The sequence below is a fragment of the Saccopteryx bilineata genome, chromosome 11, assembly GCF_036850765.1.
Source record: "Saccopteryx bilineata isolate mSacBil1 chromosome 11, mSacBil1_pri_phased_curated, whole genome shotgun sequence".
Taxonomy (NCBI): Eukaryota; Metazoa; Chordata; class Mammalia; order Chiroptera; family Emballonuridae; genus Saccopteryx; species Saccopteryx bilineata.
In genome coordinates, this window is record NC_089500.1 from 61739604 (window position 1) to 61759803 (window position 20200).

The following is a 20200-nucleotide window of genomic DNA, read 5'->3' on the forward strand; positions in this document are numbered from 1 at the left end:
GATCTTCCCAGGCAACTCTTTCAAAGCACTATATATATAATGTTCAGTTTGGAATCTCCCTGCCTGACTTCAGCAAAAATGTGACTTCCTATTAAGAAATCCAACTTTGCCTTGTTTGTGTGTGTGTTTTAGCGATATTCAATATTAATAAGGAACTTCAAAACAACAGAAGTGCACTACACCAGTTTTTCAGCCACTGGTCTGCACACCAACACCAGTCTCATGTTATATGAAGATTATACATACAATAATAATTATTGACTATAATCTTCATACATCAGGGTGGTTAACTCTTTCATGGACTGAAATATAGGACATTCAAAAAAACTTTTCTTCAAAAATATCAAGTGGGCAACTGTTGGGGAGATTAAGAAACTCAACAAAATGCAATTTATAAAGCCTAATTGGACATGGTTTAGAAAAACTGGTTAGGCAGGACGTACTGATTTACTCATCTAAATCAGTCATGAAACTTCAGGAGGTTAAGGAGAAACTATACAAGTAAGCAAAAAGGCAGCATAACTTGACAGGGATAAAAGATAAGGATGAAGTAGACCAGTGGTTTTCAACTTCTCCACACTTGAGGACCAGTAAAGATAGAATTCAGGGACCACTAAGGCAGAAATCACCCTGAGCATAAGCAAATTTGACAAGATCACTGGGTCTACAGTCCTCATACATTAGGTTTGTTAACTTTTTCACGGACCAGTATAGTTTCTGGCAGACCTGTCTATGGACTGGCAGTTGAAAACATTGCCTTAGTGCAAAATTCATTGTATTTACTACTTATCTTGCCTTCATCCATCCCCTGAACCCATATTACAAGAGAAATCCTTTTATTTAGCTTATAGGATGGGAATTTCAGCAGAGATTAGAGAAACACAGGGGAATGGTTTCTTCTTAGTCCATATGTCTTGGAACAATTCAATTCAAGTTCAGAATTAGGTTTCTTACCCACTGGTTCCTAGTAATTAGCTTGATTTCCCTGAAAGATACATTGCTCACTTGCTCAGTAACTGGTCAATACAAATAAATGCTCTTATCAAAGAACATGTTGTAGCTATGAATAAATCCTTAATTATGTGTATCAAAGGGTCTTAAAACAAAAGGTTACTGTGAAAAGGATACTTCAGATTCTAAGCTATAGGTATCTGTACCTCCTTCAAAGCAAATTAAACTTCAAGTAACTCATCTATAAAGTGAGTTCATTAAACTTGCCTGACCAGTGGTGGTGCAGTGGATCGAGCATCTAAACCCTGAGCTCACCAGCTCAAGTGCAGAATCATGTACATGATCCCAAGATCGCTGGTCGGAGCAAGGGGTCAGTGGCTCAGCTTCACCTCCTCGCCCCCAAATGTCAAGGCACATATGAGAAGCAATTAATAAACTACTAAAGTGAAGCAACTATGAGTTGATGCTTCTCATCTCTTTCCTCCCTCTCTCTCCCTCTCCTAAACCTAGCAATAGTATTAAAACTATTCAGCATAAACACAGAACCTAAAGGGCACTGTTACAATGGAATAGAAAGAAACAAATCTTCTATATTCCTGCAAAACGACACCTATGTAGCTAGGCCTAAGCTTCCTTATAATAGATATTTTTCACTACCAAGGACAAGACTGAGTTAATACAAAAAGAAAAGTCCAAACTGTCAGCTTTCAGCACTCCACATTCCCCTCTTTAATATGGCATTTTGCACTATATACATCAATGAAAATTTGAAGCAACAAAAAAACTAGCCAAACTCCCCTTCCTCCTCCAGCTTTATTGGATAGTTTAAAATTACATTTCTATTTTCTAGGACTTCAGTTGCTTTTTCCATCTGACTTTTAAAAACTGATTACATCAAATGAAACACAGTTGTCTAAGTGATATAGTATATAAAAATAACATCTTGATTTCTGTGAAAATGCATTTCTCTGCAATTCCTGAATAGCTCCAAATTATGCTTACTCTGAGCATAGATGTTTACTCTGGGTTTTATATTTAGTCTTTGCAAAAAAAAATGTGTTCTAAACCTTTGCCATCACCATCTGCAGTCCAGTATAAATGCTGTTAAGTTTCTCCTGTTTAGGCTTATATCCCAATTTTCCTCACACAGATATTAACACACATATTTGTTTTTTTATTTTGTTTACTCCCTCTTAACTGTATGTTCTATGTAGGGCCTGATACAGATGTTACTTGATGTTATTTAATAGCTACTGAGGTCAGACAATCCAAGGCCATCATTATGCTAAAATTAGTTATTTATGGAAGCTCACAGACACTTCCAGAATTGGTTTTTACTTCCTACATGGGAACAAATTCCAAGAAACCCCGAACGGGCTTACCAGTCTGATTCAACTCTTCCCATTTATCAATCCCTATTTACCAGTGGCACAGAAAGGGGGTTCTTTAACAAAGCATTATACATAACACCTCTACCAAACTAAACATAAACTTTTTTTTGTAGTTAAATGCAGAAAGTCAATTTTTTCCCACCCCTTTCCTCCTTTTACATGGCAAGTAAAGCTCACTGGCCTGGGAATAGCCTCTATCTGCCAACCTTGGGCCAGTGAAGAGGATTCAGAGAAAATAATACAACCATCAATCAGAAAAAGGAGGGGCGACAAAGAAAAATAATTAAGCTGTGGCCTCAATAGTGCATTCCCGTGCAAGGTGCCCTGATTCGCCACAGCGGTAACAGTTGACTTCACTTGTCTTGCTGCAGTTGATGGCTACGTGACCAGTTTCACCACACCTAAAAAAAAAATCGAAAGTTTTCACAACAGTGTTCAGAAAGTATAACTGTACTTACTATAACAGTCATTGAAGAACAAAATGCAATGACAAGTTAATCAACATATTTTTGTTTTCAAGAAAGTCTTATTAATCCTTAACCTAAAAGTGCAGCAAAGCCACAAAATTAAAAATGTCATCAAAATGTATAAAGCAACATCAAAACCAAAATACAGGCCAAGTTGTTATATCTTTATGCAAGGTAATCACTAAGAGTTCAGTTCAGATATTTATATATCAAAACTTCCAACATTTTTTTATAACATTCCTATTTTTAAAACATCCCAAAGTTGTATAAGCTGTCCAGTTGCCATAAGTTATGAGAGCAGAATATTGACTAATGTACAGATAAGCTGGGTACGTATGCCAAAAATCCATCTTCTCTGGGCATAGCCAACTTTCACTTGAAGGTACTGAGCCACACAGTACTTTCATTTATAGCTAATTCATCTTTTAAACAATCTCTTCAACGAGCATTCCCGCAGCAATATTCTAACAACTTACCTATAGCATTTCACTTTGGTGCAGTCTTTTTGAATATGTCCAAATTCTCCACAAGAATAGCACTTCTGCTCATCTGCATGGTCACAGTCACGAGCCAGATGGCCTGGTTTGCCACAGTTGTAGCAGCATTGCTCTCGCTCTCTCTTGGGCTCCTTGCAATCCTTGGCAATGTGGCCACCTCTACCGCAATTATAGCAGGCTTCAACAATAAGAAAAAGAAGCAGACCAAGACTATAAAATCTTTACTACAAAATGTTGCTGTTTTAAACCTTACCAAAGGAAACTTCAAGGGTGGAAAATATTTTCAATGCTATGTGCAAGCTCACCTCTCTAGAAGTTGTTCACCAACTTCTAGAAGGAGATCAGAAGTGTTAAATACTTACCATCCTCCTGAAGATCACAATCCTTGGCAAGATGACCAGACTCACCACAGCGGTAACAGATGTCTGGAAGAGACGAGGAAACAAACTGGAAACCTATTTTTGGCAGAAACAAAGAGAATTTAGCTAATTAGATGAGTCTTGATACTAATGATTATTTAAGTACTTCAAAATTTTTTATTCGACAAAAATACCTCTATCCGAGGTAAAACCACCTCTGCCACGGCTTCTCATTCCACGACCACGGCCTCCACCAGTAGGGCATTCCCGAGCCCAGTGGCCAGATCGTCCACACTTGAAGCACTCATTGCTGCTCATGGCTGCAGTTAGATCTTTGAAATATTAAAAATGACAACATTTAACCACTTGAAATTACTTTTAGCTTTTATTCCCCTTTAAATGTTTTTGGTTAATTATTCTGGGGGGGAAAAGCCAGCAAATGTATTGGTTAGAAAAATAATCACACGATGATATGCTTATTAGGCATTATACACCTAATATGAAATATATTAAAAGTGAAAAACAAATTTTAAAACATCCACTATATATTTTCATATAATTTTTTTAAAATGTGAGAGAGAGACAGAAGGACAAACAGGGACAGACAGACAGGCAGGCAGGGAGAGAAATGAGAAGCATCAACTCAGTTGCAGCACCTTAGTTGTTCATAGATTGCTTTCTCATAAGTGCCTTGCCAGGAGGCTCCAGCTGAGCTACTGACCATGGGGTAACGCCTATAAACCCACACTCAAGTCAGCAACCTTGGGGTTTTGAACCTGGATCCTCAGCATCCTAGGCCGATGCTCTATTCACTGTGCTACTGCCTGGTCAGGCCATACAATTTTTGATTGTTAAAAAAATTAAGATTATGTATATGTAGATCAATACACAAGTCAGTTAGTTCAGTTATTGATGGGGTGGATGAAATTTTCAGGGTCAATATCAATGAACACCCATTATTAAACATAATCAGTAATGTCTTATTCTAAGTCCACCTTAATAGACACATTTTCATGGTCATAAGCCAGTAAACTGGAATAACTCAAACCAATAAATTTGCAGTCTAGATTCTGTCAGGGGTAGGTGAAGAAAATTAATTTCTCTCTGTAACCTTAGCACCTAACAACAGTGCCTAATTATACTGTAGCTCTTGCTTGCTGATTGAGTCTTCAGAGCATATATGCTAATAAAAATGTAGAATATCAATTTTATCTCTAGAGGTAACAGTATGTTAAAAATATAAGAAAAAAACCCAAAGAGGTCTGCCAACATGCTAATTCTACCTAAAGCACTGGGACGATATATATATATATTTTTTTCAAATATTTCTGTAATTTTACATTTATATCTAGTCAACTTGAAATTTCATAATAAGACTCCTTCCCTGGGCATTGTTTCCAAATGAAAGCAAAACTCCTACCAGTGCAAGTGGACATTATACTTTTTATATAACAATCTAAAAATAAACACACTATTCCTGGAATGGAATGTAAATGGAATGCTGCAGGACAAACTCTTAGTAAAGTGACTTTTAAAAATGGAACTAGCTAAAAATAATGTAGCCTTTACATGGCCAAACTTCGTATCTAAACATTTTTACCTTTATTTACAGTGTCAATGGTACACACAAAAAATTTAAATGCCGGTACCCTAAGCCAAGCACAAGCATCGTGATCTAGTAACACATACTGTTTCAATTAAAATGACTGGATATTGGCCCTGGCCGGTTAGCTCAGTGGTAGAGCGTTGGCCTGGCGTGCAGGAGTCCCGGGTTCAATTCCCGGCCAGGGCACACAGGAGAAGGGCCCATCTGCTTCTCCACCCTTCCCCCTCTCCTTCCTCTCTGTCTCTCCTCCCCTCCCGCAGCCAAGGCTCCATTGGAGCAAAGTTGGCCTGGGCGCTGAGGATGGCTCCATGGCCTTCACCTCAGGCGCTAGAATGGCTCTGATTGCAGCAGAGCATCGCCCCCTGGTGGGCATGCCAGGTGGATCCCAGTCGGGCACATGCGGGAGTCTGACTGCCTCCCCGTTTCCACCTTCAGAAAATACAAAGGAAAAAAAAATGACTGGATATTGGAATCACTCAAACCAACCACAGCACCAAATAAGTGTACACAGTGCCTAAATGGTTGATCAAGTAGTAGAGAAATCTAGTGATCAAATATTAAGCTAAAAAAAAATTAAGCTAAAGTTGAGTTTCAAAAGTTTCCATTGTCAAACAACAACAAAAAATCAGTATCTACTTATCCTAACTCTCTGAAATCAGATTCAGGATGAATTTTCAGAGGAATCTTTCTAACAACTTGTCACTTGTCATATAAACAATCACCAGAACACAGACACACACACACACACACACACAGACACACACACACACACAGACACAGACACACACACACACAAATGGGGAAACACCTGTATGGGATACTTGTAGTTAGTGGTTTCAGATAAATAATATACATTTCCAGGAAGTTGAGATTAAAAATGTATTTGCAAAATCTGAAATTACGTTTGCCTTCTTATACTGGTATTATTCTATATCATGTGCAGTGCTTGTTTCCGCCTGAGCGAGAACAATGAAAAAAGAATGGCACATAAAATCATCACAGGAAAAAAAGCTAATTATGGCCCTTCATCCTTTACTCATCCCCATTTTCTTCATTTGGCTTTCTCCAGTTTACAATCAGGCCAATTTCAGCACATTTAACTATTGCTCTCAGTGAATTATTTGCACAGAAACAATTACTTCTTTATTCAATGTAATCCAGATCATTTAAAAGTCCTGAGTATTTAAAAATTTAATATTTAAACAAGATACTATCTTTTAGAAAGTATGACAATATTCAATATGCATTTTTAAAGCTAAAGAAATGATAGTTGGGGCAATCTTCCCTTTTGATTGTTGCTTTAAAAGAAATTCTTTTTTGGCCCTGGCCAGTTGGCTCAGCGGTAGAGCGTCGGCGTGGCGTGTGGGGACCTGGGTTCGATTCCTGGCCAGGGCACATAGGAGAAGCGCCCATTTGCTTCTCCACCCCCTCCTTCCTCTCTCTCTCTTCCCCTCCCGCAGCCAAGGCTCCATGGGAGCAAAGATGGCCTGGGCGCTGGGGATGGCTCCTTGGCCTCTGCCCTAGGCGCTAGAGTGGCTCTGGTCGCAACAGAGCGACGCCCCGGAGGGGCAGAGCATCGCCCCCTGGTGGGCAGAGCATCGCCCCTGGTGGGCGTGCCGGGTGGATCCCAGTCGGGTGCATGCGGGAGTCTGTCTGTCTCTCCTCGTTTCCAGCTTCTTAAAAAAAAAAAAAAAGCCTGACCAGGCGGTGGTGCAGTGGATAGAGCGTTGGACTGGGATGCCGAGGACCCAGGTTCGAGACCCCGAGGTCGCCAGCTTGAGCGCAGGCTCATCTGGCTTGAGCAAATAAAAAATGCTCACCAGCTTGGACCCAAGGTTGCTGGCTCAAGCAAGGGGTTACTCAGTCTGCTGAAGGCCCGCGGTCAAGGCACATATGAGAAAGCAATCAATGAACAAACTAAGGTGTTGCAACGAAAAACTGATGATAGATCCTTCTCATCTCTCTCCATTCCTGTCTGTCTGTCCCTATCTATCCCTCTCTCTGACTCTCTCTCTCTCTCTGTCCCTGTAAATAAATAAAAATAAAAAAAAACATTAAAAAAAAAAGAAATTCTTTTTTATTATCTAATAGTTATATACAAAAAATGTTATAATGGATCATCAAATCATTATTAATGGAATAAAGCAGTTAAAATTTAGGTTTACTTTTATCATAGAAATACTAGTTTAAAAAATTCAGCTACTCAAGGATTAAGCTATGTAAAGATTTTTCATGAACTGTTCCCCCCACAATTCACTTTATTTTTAAGATTTTATTTATTGATTTTAGAGAGGAGATAGATTGGAGGGGCAGAAGTAGGAAGCATCAACTCATAGCAGTTGTTTCTTCTATGTGCTTTAAACCAACCACTTCAGCATTCTAGGTTGACACTCGATCCACAACACCACTGCAGGTCAGGCACAAAACACACTTTTATGTTATTTTTTAAAGAAATCTTTTTTTTATCATAAGAGAAAAGCCTTATTTTAAAAACATGAAAAATGCATAATTAATGACAAATATTCGTAATTCTACAATCACGGATTAACTGTTAAATATTTATTATAAAGATTTTTACAAATTGTTTCTTGTACTGACATGGTTTCAAGTGTCCCACCCAATATAACAACCTCTACACCAGGCATGGATAACATACAGCCCACGGGCCGAATCCAGCCCGCGTAATGAGTTTATGTGGCTCACGATTAAATTTTTTATATTCTTCGCTACTTTAAAATCTCAGCTACTCAGAAGCAAAGCATCTTTGATTACTGGAAATCGAGGTATTTAAGAAGATAGTGATATGTGGAAAAGAATTCCACATATGACTAATCTAGGGTTAACTTCCAATAATTGGTCGAATGGATTCACGATACTTATTTTTTTAAAAAATTCCATTATAAAGATTTACAACTTTTGTACTCGTCTGTACTCAATATGAACTGTTTGACGTTTAGTGGTGATGTGAAACCCACATTCTCCTAGGCAGAGTTTGCCAGTGCACACCATTGTCAAATCGTTATTTTTGTGGTCAAGTGTGCTGAATCAAGTGGACTTGTAGCATAGACAATAGCTGCAGTTGATAACTGAAAATGTGTTCAGGCTGTTTGTAAAACGAAATAATTGTTTTATTTGCGATATAACCCCTTCAAGTTCATTCCATTAATTAAATATTGTTTCAATTGATTGTGATAGTTTGGATATTTATACAGTATATAATTGTATTTTTATTAAAATAATATTGTATATTAAATTTTTTTCACTCACATTTATTCATAAACAAATTACATAATAAAATTGTTTACTTAAACAAATCATTTTTGTATTAAACATTTTTAAATTTTATATTTCGTCCAGCCCATGAAAAAATTTTCTTTCTAATCTGGCCCAGGGGCAAAACTATTGGCCACGCCTGCTCTACACCCTGCATCATGCCCCCCATACCCCATGCAAAGTCTTTTTCCATTCCCATTTCACCCACTTTAACCCCCTACTTCCATCCCCCCATTTCCCTCTGAGAATTGCTACCCTATTGTCTATATGTATGTATGTGTTATGTATATATGTGAGCAATCCCTTCACCATTTTTTAATATATTTTTATATATGACATATATATATATATATATTTTTTTTTACAGAGACAGAAAGAGATTCAGAGTGAGGGACGGACAGACAGGAACGGAGAGATGAGAAGCATCAATCATTAGTTTTTCGTTGCGCACTGCGACACCTTAGTTGTTCATGGATTGCTTTCTCATATGTGCCTTGACCGTGGGCCTTCAGCAGACCGAGTAACCCCTTGCTTGAGCCAGCGACCTTGGGTCCAAGCTGGTGAATTTTTGCTCAAACCAGATGAGCCCACACTCAAGCTGGCGACCTTGGGGTCTCGAACCTGGGTCTTCCGCATCCCAGTCTGACGCTCTATCCACTGTGCCATAGCCTGGTCAGGCCCCCTTCGTTATTTTTAACCCCATCCCCTTTTCCGCCTTCCCTCTGACAGCTATCCACCTGTTTCCTGTGACCCTGCCTCTGTTACTGTTTTGTTTCTCAGTTTATTGTGTTCATTAGATTCCACATATAAGTGAGATCATACATTTGTCTCTCTGCCGAGCTTACTTCAGTTAGCATAATAATCTCCAGGTCCAACCATGCCGTTGCAAAAGGTAATATTTCATTCTTTCTCATGGCTGCAGAGTATTCCATTGTATAAATGTACCACAGCTTTTTAATCCACTCGTCCACTGATGAACACTTGGGATGCTTTTAGATCTTGGCTATTGTAAACATGCTGTGATGAACATGGGGGTGCATATCTTCTTTTGAAAGTGTTTTGGGGTTCTTAGGCTATATTCCTAGAAGTGCAATAGCTGGGCCATAAGGCCATAAACTTTCTTTTCTCCATTCATGGAACCCAAACCAAAAGTGAAGAGAAAAAGAAATGACAGGAAAAGTAGTATTTTCAAAGGAAGATAATCAGCTAAAATAACACCTTCAGATTAAGCATAGGCCCTGGCCGGTTGGCTCAGTGGTGGAGCGTTGGCCTGGTGTGCGGGAGTCCCAGGTTCGATTCTCGGCCAGAGCACACAGGAGAAGTGCCCATCTGCTTCTCCACCCTTCCCCCTCTCCTTCCTCTCTGTCTCTCTCTTCCCCTCCCGCAGCCAAGGCTCCATTGGACCAAAGTTGGCCCGAACGCTGAGGATGGCTCCATGGCCTCTGCCTCAGGCACTAGAATGGCTCTGGTTGCAGCAGAGCATCGCCCCCTGGTGGGTATGCCAGGTGGATCCCGGTCGGGCGCATGCGGGAGTCTGTCTGACTGCCTCCCCGTTTCCAGCTTCGGAAAAATACAAAAAAATAAATAAAAAGACAACAACAACAACAAAAAACACACACAAAAAACCCAAAAAACAAACAAACAAAAAAACCCCCAAAAACAGATTAAAGCATAAAAACTACTTTCTCTTATCTTAATTCCTAACTGAAAGTTGGTTAACATGTGATTTCTGTATGAACTACAAATTTAGGAAAAGCAGTATTTATTTCTCCACTTAGATTGCAATTAAACTATTCTGCAAAACAGACATATAGTTCAGCAGCAAAGGCAGAACTTTATACATTGAAACTACTTTTAGATGTTTGTTTTGGTATCAAAAAATTTTAATCTCACATAAATTTGTTTACTGGAGTACATTTAGATTTTTAAAACCCGACTAAATCTTAAAGGAACCTGACCAGGCGGTGGCCCAGTGGACAGAACATTGGACTGGGACACAGAGGACCCAGGTTCAAACCCTGAGGTCCCTGGCTTGAGGGTGGGGTCACTCACTCTGCTGTAGTTAGTCCCCTGGTCAAGGCACATATGAGAAAGCAATCAATGAACAATTAAGGAGACCAAGGAGCCACAAGGGAGAATTGATGCTTCTCACCTCTCTCCCTTCCTGCCTGTCTGTCCCTATCTGTCTCTCCTGCTGTCACAAAAAATAAATAAAATAAAGGAAACATCAATTTCATTAATATTTCAAAGACCCATCATCAGTACAGCACATCCCAGTGGGCTCAGGTAGTGTGTACATTATTTGCTTCTCCCCCTTTGCCCCAATCACAGTCAATCGACTGGTCTACATTTTTACTGAGTCCCTAGTGATAGATTTGTCTCTTTACAAACATTAAACCAACTGATTCCCACTGTTTTAGAGGCATGCTCTCATCCTAGGAGAGAGGTTCCCATTCTAATAGTCATCCACAGATATATTTAGCCAAAAGGTCTTTAGAGAATTTCATTCTATACCTCAGGAAAACAAGAGGCAGTGAGATAAAACAGAGCTGAGACTTAAGGCTTCATGATTCTCAACGCCTATGGCTGCTCTTGGCTAGAATTTTGCTGCACTGTCCTGTCTCTGCCCCCTCCACCTGTCACACAACCTTTTCCAACCTTCAAGAGCTAACTCAAATGCCAACTCTATAAAAGAATCTGACATCTACTAGTCTGGAATGCTCCTTCTCTGAAGACCCAGGACACTTTGTTGGTATCAGTCTGATGGTACTACTCTATTTGCCTTTTATCACATTCCTTGAGGTCACAGACCAAGCAATTCATCTTTGAATCATCATAACACCCCATGATTATCCTTTCAGTAATTATATAAATTCTGTATTTTAATTGCTTTGGGGGGAGGGGAGGTCTAACAGTCATTTGCTAAATGGAAAAATTGTGTTTCCTGTACAGACCCAATCTAATCTAATCAAGTACTGACAATAAAATACCTGAATTCTTGTTATCAAAAGAATCACTGCACCATTAGTTTAAAGCAGTGATTTTCAACCTTTTAAATCTCATGGCACAAATAAACTAATTGCCAAATCTCTGTGACACACCAAAAAAAATTTTTTTTGCAGATTTCACAAAACAGGTATAATTGACTCATTTCCACTGGACAGCTATTGTTATGTTGGTTGTCATTTTTTTTAAATCTGGCAATTGAAGGGAAAAAAGGTCAGTCAGTACTTTTGTCTAAATTATCAGGTATTGCATGTTTTAAAAAGAATTCTTATGGCACACCACTTGAAAAATTGCTGGTTTAAAACAATATTTTCAATTAGATACTCATTAAGGATCAACCACAATAACTCTAAACTCAAGAATATTTCAGATGATCTAATAAAAAACCCTATTAATAGAACTTTTCACCCCAGGTAACTAAAAATGTCAGCAGTTTAGCCAGGACCCTTAACTGGCTACCCAAGTTCTTCCTCCTACTCCAAGAATTCACAACCAACTAGACCTCAGTAATATTTTATGAAATGCCACAAAACACAAATACATACTAACTTAAAAGACAAAGTACTATAGTTCCCTGTTGCTAGGCAGTAGGAAAGCATGTATAAATATTTTTTTCCTTTTGCTGGAAAAAAACCCAACACATTGCATGCACTATCTACAGTTCTACACCAATGTACCCTCATACAGTAATAAGATTTTGGGATCATAGGTAACTCAGAGTTAATCATTTGACCCAGCTTAATAATCTGCTGTGTTATTTGCCCTGGCTAGGTAGCTAAATTGGTTAGAGCGCTGGCCCAATAACCAAGGTTACAGGTTCAATCCCTGGTCAGGGCACATACAAGATTCAACCAATGAATACATAAAGTGAAACAACAAATTGATGTTTCTCTCTCTCCCCCTTTCGCTCTAAAATTAAAAAACAACAACAAAAAAAACCCCTGCAAGGGCTGATGTCCTCTGCTTATAGTTTCTTTTCCACTCTTCTCCCAATTACATTAGACTGCTTAAAAGTATCATATATAGAACTCAGTCTAATGACTACATAGCAAGCCCAGAGTGGGCCAACTCTGCTTATATAACTCAACCTCCCCATCACATAAAGTCTACTTCATTAATGGAATGAAAAAGAGAAGAAAAATGGCTGAATTTTTTTTGGCAAGAGATGGAGAGGAAGGCAGAGATACAGAAAGGGAGAAAGATGAGAGGCATTAACTCACAGTTGCAACACTTTAGTTGTTCATTGACTGCTTTCTCATTTGTGCCTTGAACCAAGGGCTCCAGCTGAAGCAATGACGCTTGCTCAAGCCAGTTACCTTGGGGTTCAAGCCAGCAACCTTGGGGTCACGTCTAAGATTTGACGCTCAATCTGGTGATCCTGTGCTCAAGCCAGTGACCTCGGGGTTTCAAACCTGGGTCTTCAGCATCCCAAGTCAACGCTCTTTCAGTAGAAATCAGGTCACCTTTTTCATTTCAATTGTTGTATGTCAAATTTTACCACACAAACCACACCTAAAGATATGTTAAAGAGTACAGGGCAACCAAGCAGCAGTAGTAAAGGCAGTCAAGATAACGTTTGTAAATATCCAAGATTCACTGTGAGGGGTCATATATTGTAAACTATGAGGTCTACTTTACAGATTTTGCACTCACCTAGGCTTTAAGGTTTAAATCCTGGAATTGGTACCAAAACACAAATGAATATATACTAATTTGTCTTCACTAAGGTCAGTAATCGAACCATATTTTTTGATACTAAGAACAAAGCCAGTAAAGTAGTTAAATCTTAACAGTACATGGCCAAGATGGGAGTTCCAATGAATAAACAACCATAACTCATTCCACAAATATAAATACATTTAAAATAATAAAAGGAAAGTGTGGGGCAACATAAAGTATAACGGGGACCTTCCTAGCTTTATTTTTAATATGCTTTTTCCTAACACAGCTCTATATAATCACATTTGCTCTATGTCCAGTTATTTTCACCAAGCTTAGGGTTGACCCTGACTCATCCACATTGTTGACCTAACTACATTTAGACCATAGTGGAGCCTTTGCCCCATGAAAACACTCACTCATTTTTATGCTTTAATAAATCAGTTTAGTGTTCCAATAGGGTAATGAAACACTTCAGACTGTTAGCAAAAACAAACTACAGACAGACTGGAAGGAAGTTACATTGTGTGTTAGCTGCATTCTGGTCACAATAATGGAGAACAAAATACAATACTAGGAGAAATTCTATGTTCTTATCCTGGTTCCTGTATTTACTGCATGATGTTGGTTATTCACACATTTCTACCTCTCCTGGTTATCCCTGAAAGGTTTTAATTAATAGCTAAATATCTACTATTAGTAAACATATTATCTATAACCCTTATAACCCTGCAAGTTATGTATTCTTGCTTTCATTTTACTGATAAACTGGAGATTTGAGACCATGTGACTTACTCAAAGTCATATAGAACAGTGGTTCCCAACCTTTTTTGGGCCACGGACTGGTTTAGTGTCAGAAAATATTTTCACAGACCGGCCTTTAAGGAGGGAAGGATAAATGTATCTATCACATGACCGAGACAAGCATCAGGAGTGAGCCTTAGACGGATGTAACAGAGGTAATCTGGTCATTTTTTAAAAATAAAACATCGTTCAGACTTAAATATAAATAAAACGGAAATAATGTAAGTTATTTATTCTTTCTTTGCGGACCGGTACCAAATGGCCCACAGACCGGTATCGGTCCGTGGCCCGGCGGTTGGGGACCATTGATATAGAAAGTTCTAAAGTCAGGATTTGAACAGTCCTCTGCATAGGCTTTTGTTAGGATTATGTGATAAGTACATGAAAACACTATTTTCAAAAGAGCACACACCAGCCTGACCAGGCAGTGGCACAGTGGAGGGCATTAGACCGGACGCAGAGGACTCAGTTTCGAAATTCTGAGGTCACTAGCTTGAGCATGAACATGACCCTTTGGTCACTGGCTTGAGCAAGGGGTCACTCGCTCTGCTGGAGCTCCCTAGTCAAGGCACTTATGAGAAAGCAATCAATGAACAAATAAGGTGCCACAACAAAGAATTGATACTTCTCATTTCTCTCCCTTCCTGTCTATCCCTCTGTCCGTCTCTATCACACACACACACAAAAAGTTCACACCAACTCACTCCCTACTTCAAAAATATTATACAAGATATTACTATTATAGAGCAAACAATTATATAAAGCACATGTTAATTTGAACTTTTAATGCATAAACTTATCTGTCCTATATTTCTATACTTAAAAAATATATTTTAAGCCTGACTTGTGGTGGCACAGTGGATAAAGCATCGACCTGGAGTACTGAGGTCATCGGTTCAAAACCCTGGGCTTGCCTGATAAAGGCACATATGGGAGTTGATGCTTCCTGCTCCTCCCCTCGTGTTCTCTCTCTCTCTCTCTCTCTCTCTCAAATGAATAAAAATCTTTAGCCTGACCAGGTGATGCAATGGATAGAGGGTCAGACTGGGACGCAGAGGAGCCAGGTTCGAAACCCCAAGGTCGCCGGCTTGAGTGCAGGCTCATCTGGTTTGAGCAAGGCTCACCAGCTTGAGTCCAAGGTTGCCAGCTTGAGCAAGGGGTCACTAGCTCCACTGTAGCCCCCAGATCAAGGCACATATGAGAATGCAATCAATAAGCAACTAAGGAGCCACAACAAAGAACTGATGCTTCTCATCTCTCTCTCTTCCTGTCTGTCCCTCTCTCTCTGTCACATACACACACACAAAAAAACTTCAAGACAGCTTTTCCTCTTAACCTTCTTCAAGGCAGAATTTAAGAGTGCCACCACATGCAGTGGATAAAGCATCAACCTGGAATGCTGAGGGTGCCAGTTTGAAACCCTGGATTTGCCTGGTCAAGGCACATATAAGCAAACAATGAACAATTAAAGTGAAGCATCTAGGAGTTGATACTTCTCACTCTACACACAGCCCCCCTCTGTAAAAATCAAGATAAAATCTTAAAAAAAAAAAAAAAAAGTGCCACCACAGGCCCTGATTGGGTGCTCACTTGGTAACATCTCAATACAAGGTTGCAGATTCAATCCCCAGTCTGGGCATAAACAAGAATCAATCAATTCTTGTTTATTCACTGTGCCTGGCCTGTGGCGGTGCAGTGGATAGCGCATCAACCTGAAACTCTGTGGTAACCAGCTATAAACCCTGAGCTTGCCCAGCCAAGGCACATAGGACAAGCAACCAGCAACAAACAAGTGAAGCAACTATGAGTTGATACTTCTCGCTGCCCCCACTCTCTGTAAAATCAAAGAATAAAATCTTAAAAAAAAAAAATCAACCAATGAATCTCTAAGTATGTGGAACAACAAATCAATGTTTTTCTCTCTCTCCAAAATCAGTGAGTGCCACCACAGCCCCAAAGACTGGAAACCCGATTTCAACTAGTTAATACCCTCAATTTGTAATTATGGAGCCACTCCAGGTAATCACTGTACTACATTCTCATATGCCTAATTACTAGAATCCACTGACAACTTCAGTTTTGGTAGTCAAAAGCTCTCATTTTATTATTCCAAACGCTTTTTACATTCAGCATGAAAACTCTGCAGTTTACTGGACTCTCTCAACACAATAATGCCCTTACTGCAACAGCATCTGACACTGCCAGAGTAAGAGTTCTACTAGCGAGGCAGTACGGAAAGTGTTCTCCACACAGCAGTCCAGGATGCCTTGGCATCAGTCTCCTGGCTCTCCACTTACTGTCAAAGGCCAGGAAGAGGAAAGATTTTTTTTAACTCTCATTCCTGCAGGTGGGAAAAAAATCTCTCTTGTGGGCAAGTATTTAGCCAACAGACAATCTTTCCAATTACAAGGACACCTCAGATATTGTGGGTTTGGTTCCAGACCACCATAGTGAAGAGTTTTAAGACCCTGGCTGGGTAGCTCAGTTGGTTAGAGCGTGGTCCTAATATGCCAACATTGCGGGTTCAATCCCCAGTTAAGATACATATACAGGAATTGACCAATGAATAAACGGATGAGTGGAACAACCACTCTCTCTCACAAATCAGTTTTTGTTTTTTTTTTAAGTTTCAATCATTTCGCTGGTGGAGGGAGGGTCTTGCTTTCAATTTGTATAAAGCCAACATCTGCTGCAATAAAGTGCAATAGGATGCGGTATGCCTTAAGTAAAATTTTGGCTCTACGGCTTATAAGCACTGATTTGGCTCAAAATATTTCAGAGACTACATATTTATTTGGAACATATCACCCCTCAAAAAAAAAAAAAGAAATACAAGAAACACAGCACCCCTCTTGTTACCAATATGAAAAGAAATGAGGATCTTTGGTGGCTAAGAAAAGCTCACCCAAGTTTTCTAATGTGACACACATGCATATATCCATACATAAGTACACAAACATATACTGTTAGCTTTATTTAAAAATACTGTTGCCAGTGGAAAGACCTGGGACACCGAGGTCTCAGGTTCAAAACTCCCAAGGTCACCAGCCTAAGTGTTGGATCACTGACATGATCACATGGTGGCTGGCTTGAGCAACAGGTCACCTCCTCCCTGCCTCACCCCACCCTGTTAAGGCACACAAGAGAAGCAATCAATGATTAACTAAAGTGCCACAACTACCAGTTGATGCTTCTCTCCCTTTCTGTCTTTCTCTCCCTCCAAGAAAAAATAATAACCCTCTTGCCAAGGGCTGCAATCTGGGGGGAAAAATTCTTTGTCCAGCTCCAATAAACCAAGTATTTTATATTCCAAGACACAGTGGTCCCTATAGACAAAAATCAGGCCCAAAAAGCTAAAAAGAGAATGCACCTACGCATGTCAACCTTTGGAGTTGTTTGACTAAAGCCATAATCAAAGTAATTTTTTAGAAGTGTTTGAAAGTAATTGCTTGCCAGGGCAATTTGAGAGGTGGCCTAAGACATAAAAACTTCATTTCATTTATCTTTTTTAAAACCCTCAAATCATGACTCATACGGTATGGTGCTTAAACAAAAGAGAAACAAATTTAATTTAATTAATTAAACATTCTCAGGCTGTTTCTAAAACTGGGTCATACAACAGCAGAAAAAAGGAAAACCCATTTTTAAAAACTTGAAATTTGGGGGCAAGATGATGTAAATTTATCTTCCTTCACCAGACTTTTACAAGACTATCTTAAGTCACAATGAGCAATGATTTCTTTTCTACCCCCCACCACCCAAGACCAGGTGTCACTTCCTAGGAGATGCCTTGTCTGAGGCCATGTGGCTAACATGTGGCAACAGGCAAAATTCTTACTAACAAAATTAACACGCAAACCCAAATGTGGACAATGATGCCTTTCTAAAATGGGTTTTCATGTTTGGAAAATCCAGATAGAAGCTAGCTACGGTAATTGGCAATTTATTCTCATTTTAGGATTAGACAATATTCGTTTAATTAATCCGATGAATGATGCCATACTTTTGGAGGTTTGGCAAATTCCTATTTTTGTTGTTTTTGATAACTTAATTTTTTTTTAAAAAAAAAAGGCTTCTCTTAACAGTGTTGATTCATGAAAAGCGAGCCCTAGCTGCCTCTTTCCGAACTGCAATGGTAAGTCAAGTAACTTAGCACTTGAAAGATTACAAAAATCCAAGAATCAGGAAGCTATCAAATATGGAGAGTACGAATTCCAAAGGTTTTCAAGGCCTTCCAGAGGTGCTGTCCCACCAACCTAAGCACAAGAACTTCTTCCAGGATCCTTTTCTAAGCCCATCAGCGCCCCTGGCACGTGGCCCGCCAGACGCAGTACCCCAGCACATGGCCCGCATTAATTACCCAGTCCCAGCGCCCCCCCGCCCCGCACCAGGGCCCTTTCCCACCACACGGCCTCCCTTTAGTAAGTTCCCGCCCAAACGACCCTCCGTGCCGCATTCCGACACCCTCGAAGTGTTCGAGCCTCAGGCCTACGGGCGCACGAGCCAGGGCCTCACCAGCTGGGAGGCTACGGCCTGGGGTGCGGCCTTGGCCCCAGAAGAGGCCACGAAGCGCGGGGGCCCGAGTCCCCAGGACAGAAGGAAGGCCCCGAGGGTTATTAAAGGCAAGAAGCCGGAACACGGGCCCCGAGACGGCGGTGGCAGGTTTCCCTCCTGACGCAGCAGCGGAAAGGCCGAAACTGCGGCCGCCATCGCCGCCTCACCATTCCTTACCCTCTCCGTCCGCCTCGGACCAGGGTCCGCAGCGCGGTTTCCCCCCAGACCGCACTCCAGGGCCTCACCTTCGGCGTCCGAGCAGGCCCGCAGTGGCTGAGACTGACACGCAAGCCGAAGTAAGGAGCTCGAAAGGTAGCGGCTGTTTATTTTCAGGAGGGTCCTTCCTGCGCCACACGCCGGTCTGCACACGGCCCCACACACGCCGCTGCGCACGGCTCTTCTCCGCCTCGCCCACGTGGCCAATCAGCGCGCAGGGCTCGGATGTCCAATCAGAGCTTCTCGCAGGCAGGGCAGCCGGAGCGTGGCGTGGGGAAGCGCTGCGCGTCGCGGGGCGGGGCGGGCTTTCTCAGGGCCGTGGGTCTTTCCAGTGGTTCCCCGCGCGCGGGCTTTATTTCCCGGGACTCCCAGGCACCACTCACTCTCGGGCCTTTCTCGTTTCATGCCCCGCCCCACCGTAGGGAAACCTATGTTTCCCCACCTCCGTGTTCTCTCCCGGCAGCTCGCAAGGAAGGTTGCCAGGGGCCTGGTCTTAATGAAGTGCCTGGGATAAGCGTAGCGCCAGGAAGAATTCCTTCCCCTTCTTCCTCACTGAAAACAGTGCCCATAGACCCTTGGTTTGGCCGTGTTTTCAGAGGCAGCCCCATTTCCTGATACATAAGTTTGAGGAAAAGTGACCTGTCGAGTCACAAAAGAGGCTGGGACTGTAGGCCGCAGGCCCGGACACTTGTGCAGTTTTTGTATGAGCCAGGGCAGAGCCCAGAAGTCCTAGCTGCTTTCACTTCTAGGTTCTGCAGGTGAGGGAAAGGCGCCAGTCCCGGGGAGGATGTCAAGATAGTGAAAGGGTGGCAATCAGCCTAAACTGTCTCCCTAAAAACACTGTGGCCCGTTTCGCACATTTATCTACATTCCCTGTGACCTGAGGTGTACTAGCGAATGCCAGAAAAGCCATCAAGCCTGGATTATCACATTCAGGATTGGCCTTCAGAGTTGGTGTTCTTTTCCAAACGAGATTTTACATACATATATTATATATTTTTATGTAAAATATAAGTTATATATATTCATAGATACTGTTAACATAAAATTAAACTTTAAAAAAATTGATTTTAGAGAGACAGGAAGGAAGAGAGAAAAAAGGGGAAACGTCCATTTGTTCCACTTGTGCACTCATTGGTCACTTCCGGGGGCAGGTGGGTGGAATGAAACTGCAATCTTGGTGTTTCTAGAGAACACTTGACCCGACTGAACAACCTGCCAGGACCAAGATAAAATCAATTTAAATTGTTTCGTGTGAACTATAAATTACAGAATTTTGTGTAATGAAAAATTGTCCCCAGTTTCCTGAGCTCTAAAAGTCTATAGTCTAATAAGACTTAATATGCAACTTGAGATTAGTATGCAATTCATGTTGGCTACTATGCCCCAGCAATGTACTTTTTATTCTGTTAATGAG

General features: G+C 40.8%; 1 protein-coding gene across 6 annotated transcripts; it reads right to left on the reverse strand.

Annotated features, from left to right (window-relative positions):
• Nucleotides 1-1656: 1656 nt before the first annotated feature.
• Nucleotides 1657-18971, reverse strand: CNBP (CCHC-type zinc finger nucleic acid binding protein). 6 transcript variants are annotated; one of them, XM_066247401.1, is made up of 5 exons: nucleotides 18813-18971; nucleotides 3881-3997; nucleotides 3669-3761; nucleotides 3286-3484; nucleotides 1657-2743 (listed from the first exon to the last, which is right to left on the reverse strand). In XM_066247401.1, the coding sequence occupies exons 2-5, from the start codon at nucleotides 3981-3983 to the stop codon at nucleotides 2626-2628; spliced, it is 513 nt and encodes a 170-aa protein (XP_066103498.1). In that variant the 5' UTR covers nucleotides 3984-3997; nucleotides 18813-18971; the 3' UTR covers nucleotides 1657-2625. The 6 variants fall into 6 exon arrangements, with proteins under 6 accessions (XP_066103498.1, XP_066103497.1, XP_066103501.1 ...); XM_066247400.1 differs by having other exon boundaries at nucleotides 3286-3487; XM_066247404.1 differs by having other exon boundaries at nucleotides 3669-3731; nucleotides 3860-3997.
• Between the last annotated feature and the right edge of the window lie 1229 nt (nucleotides 18972-20200).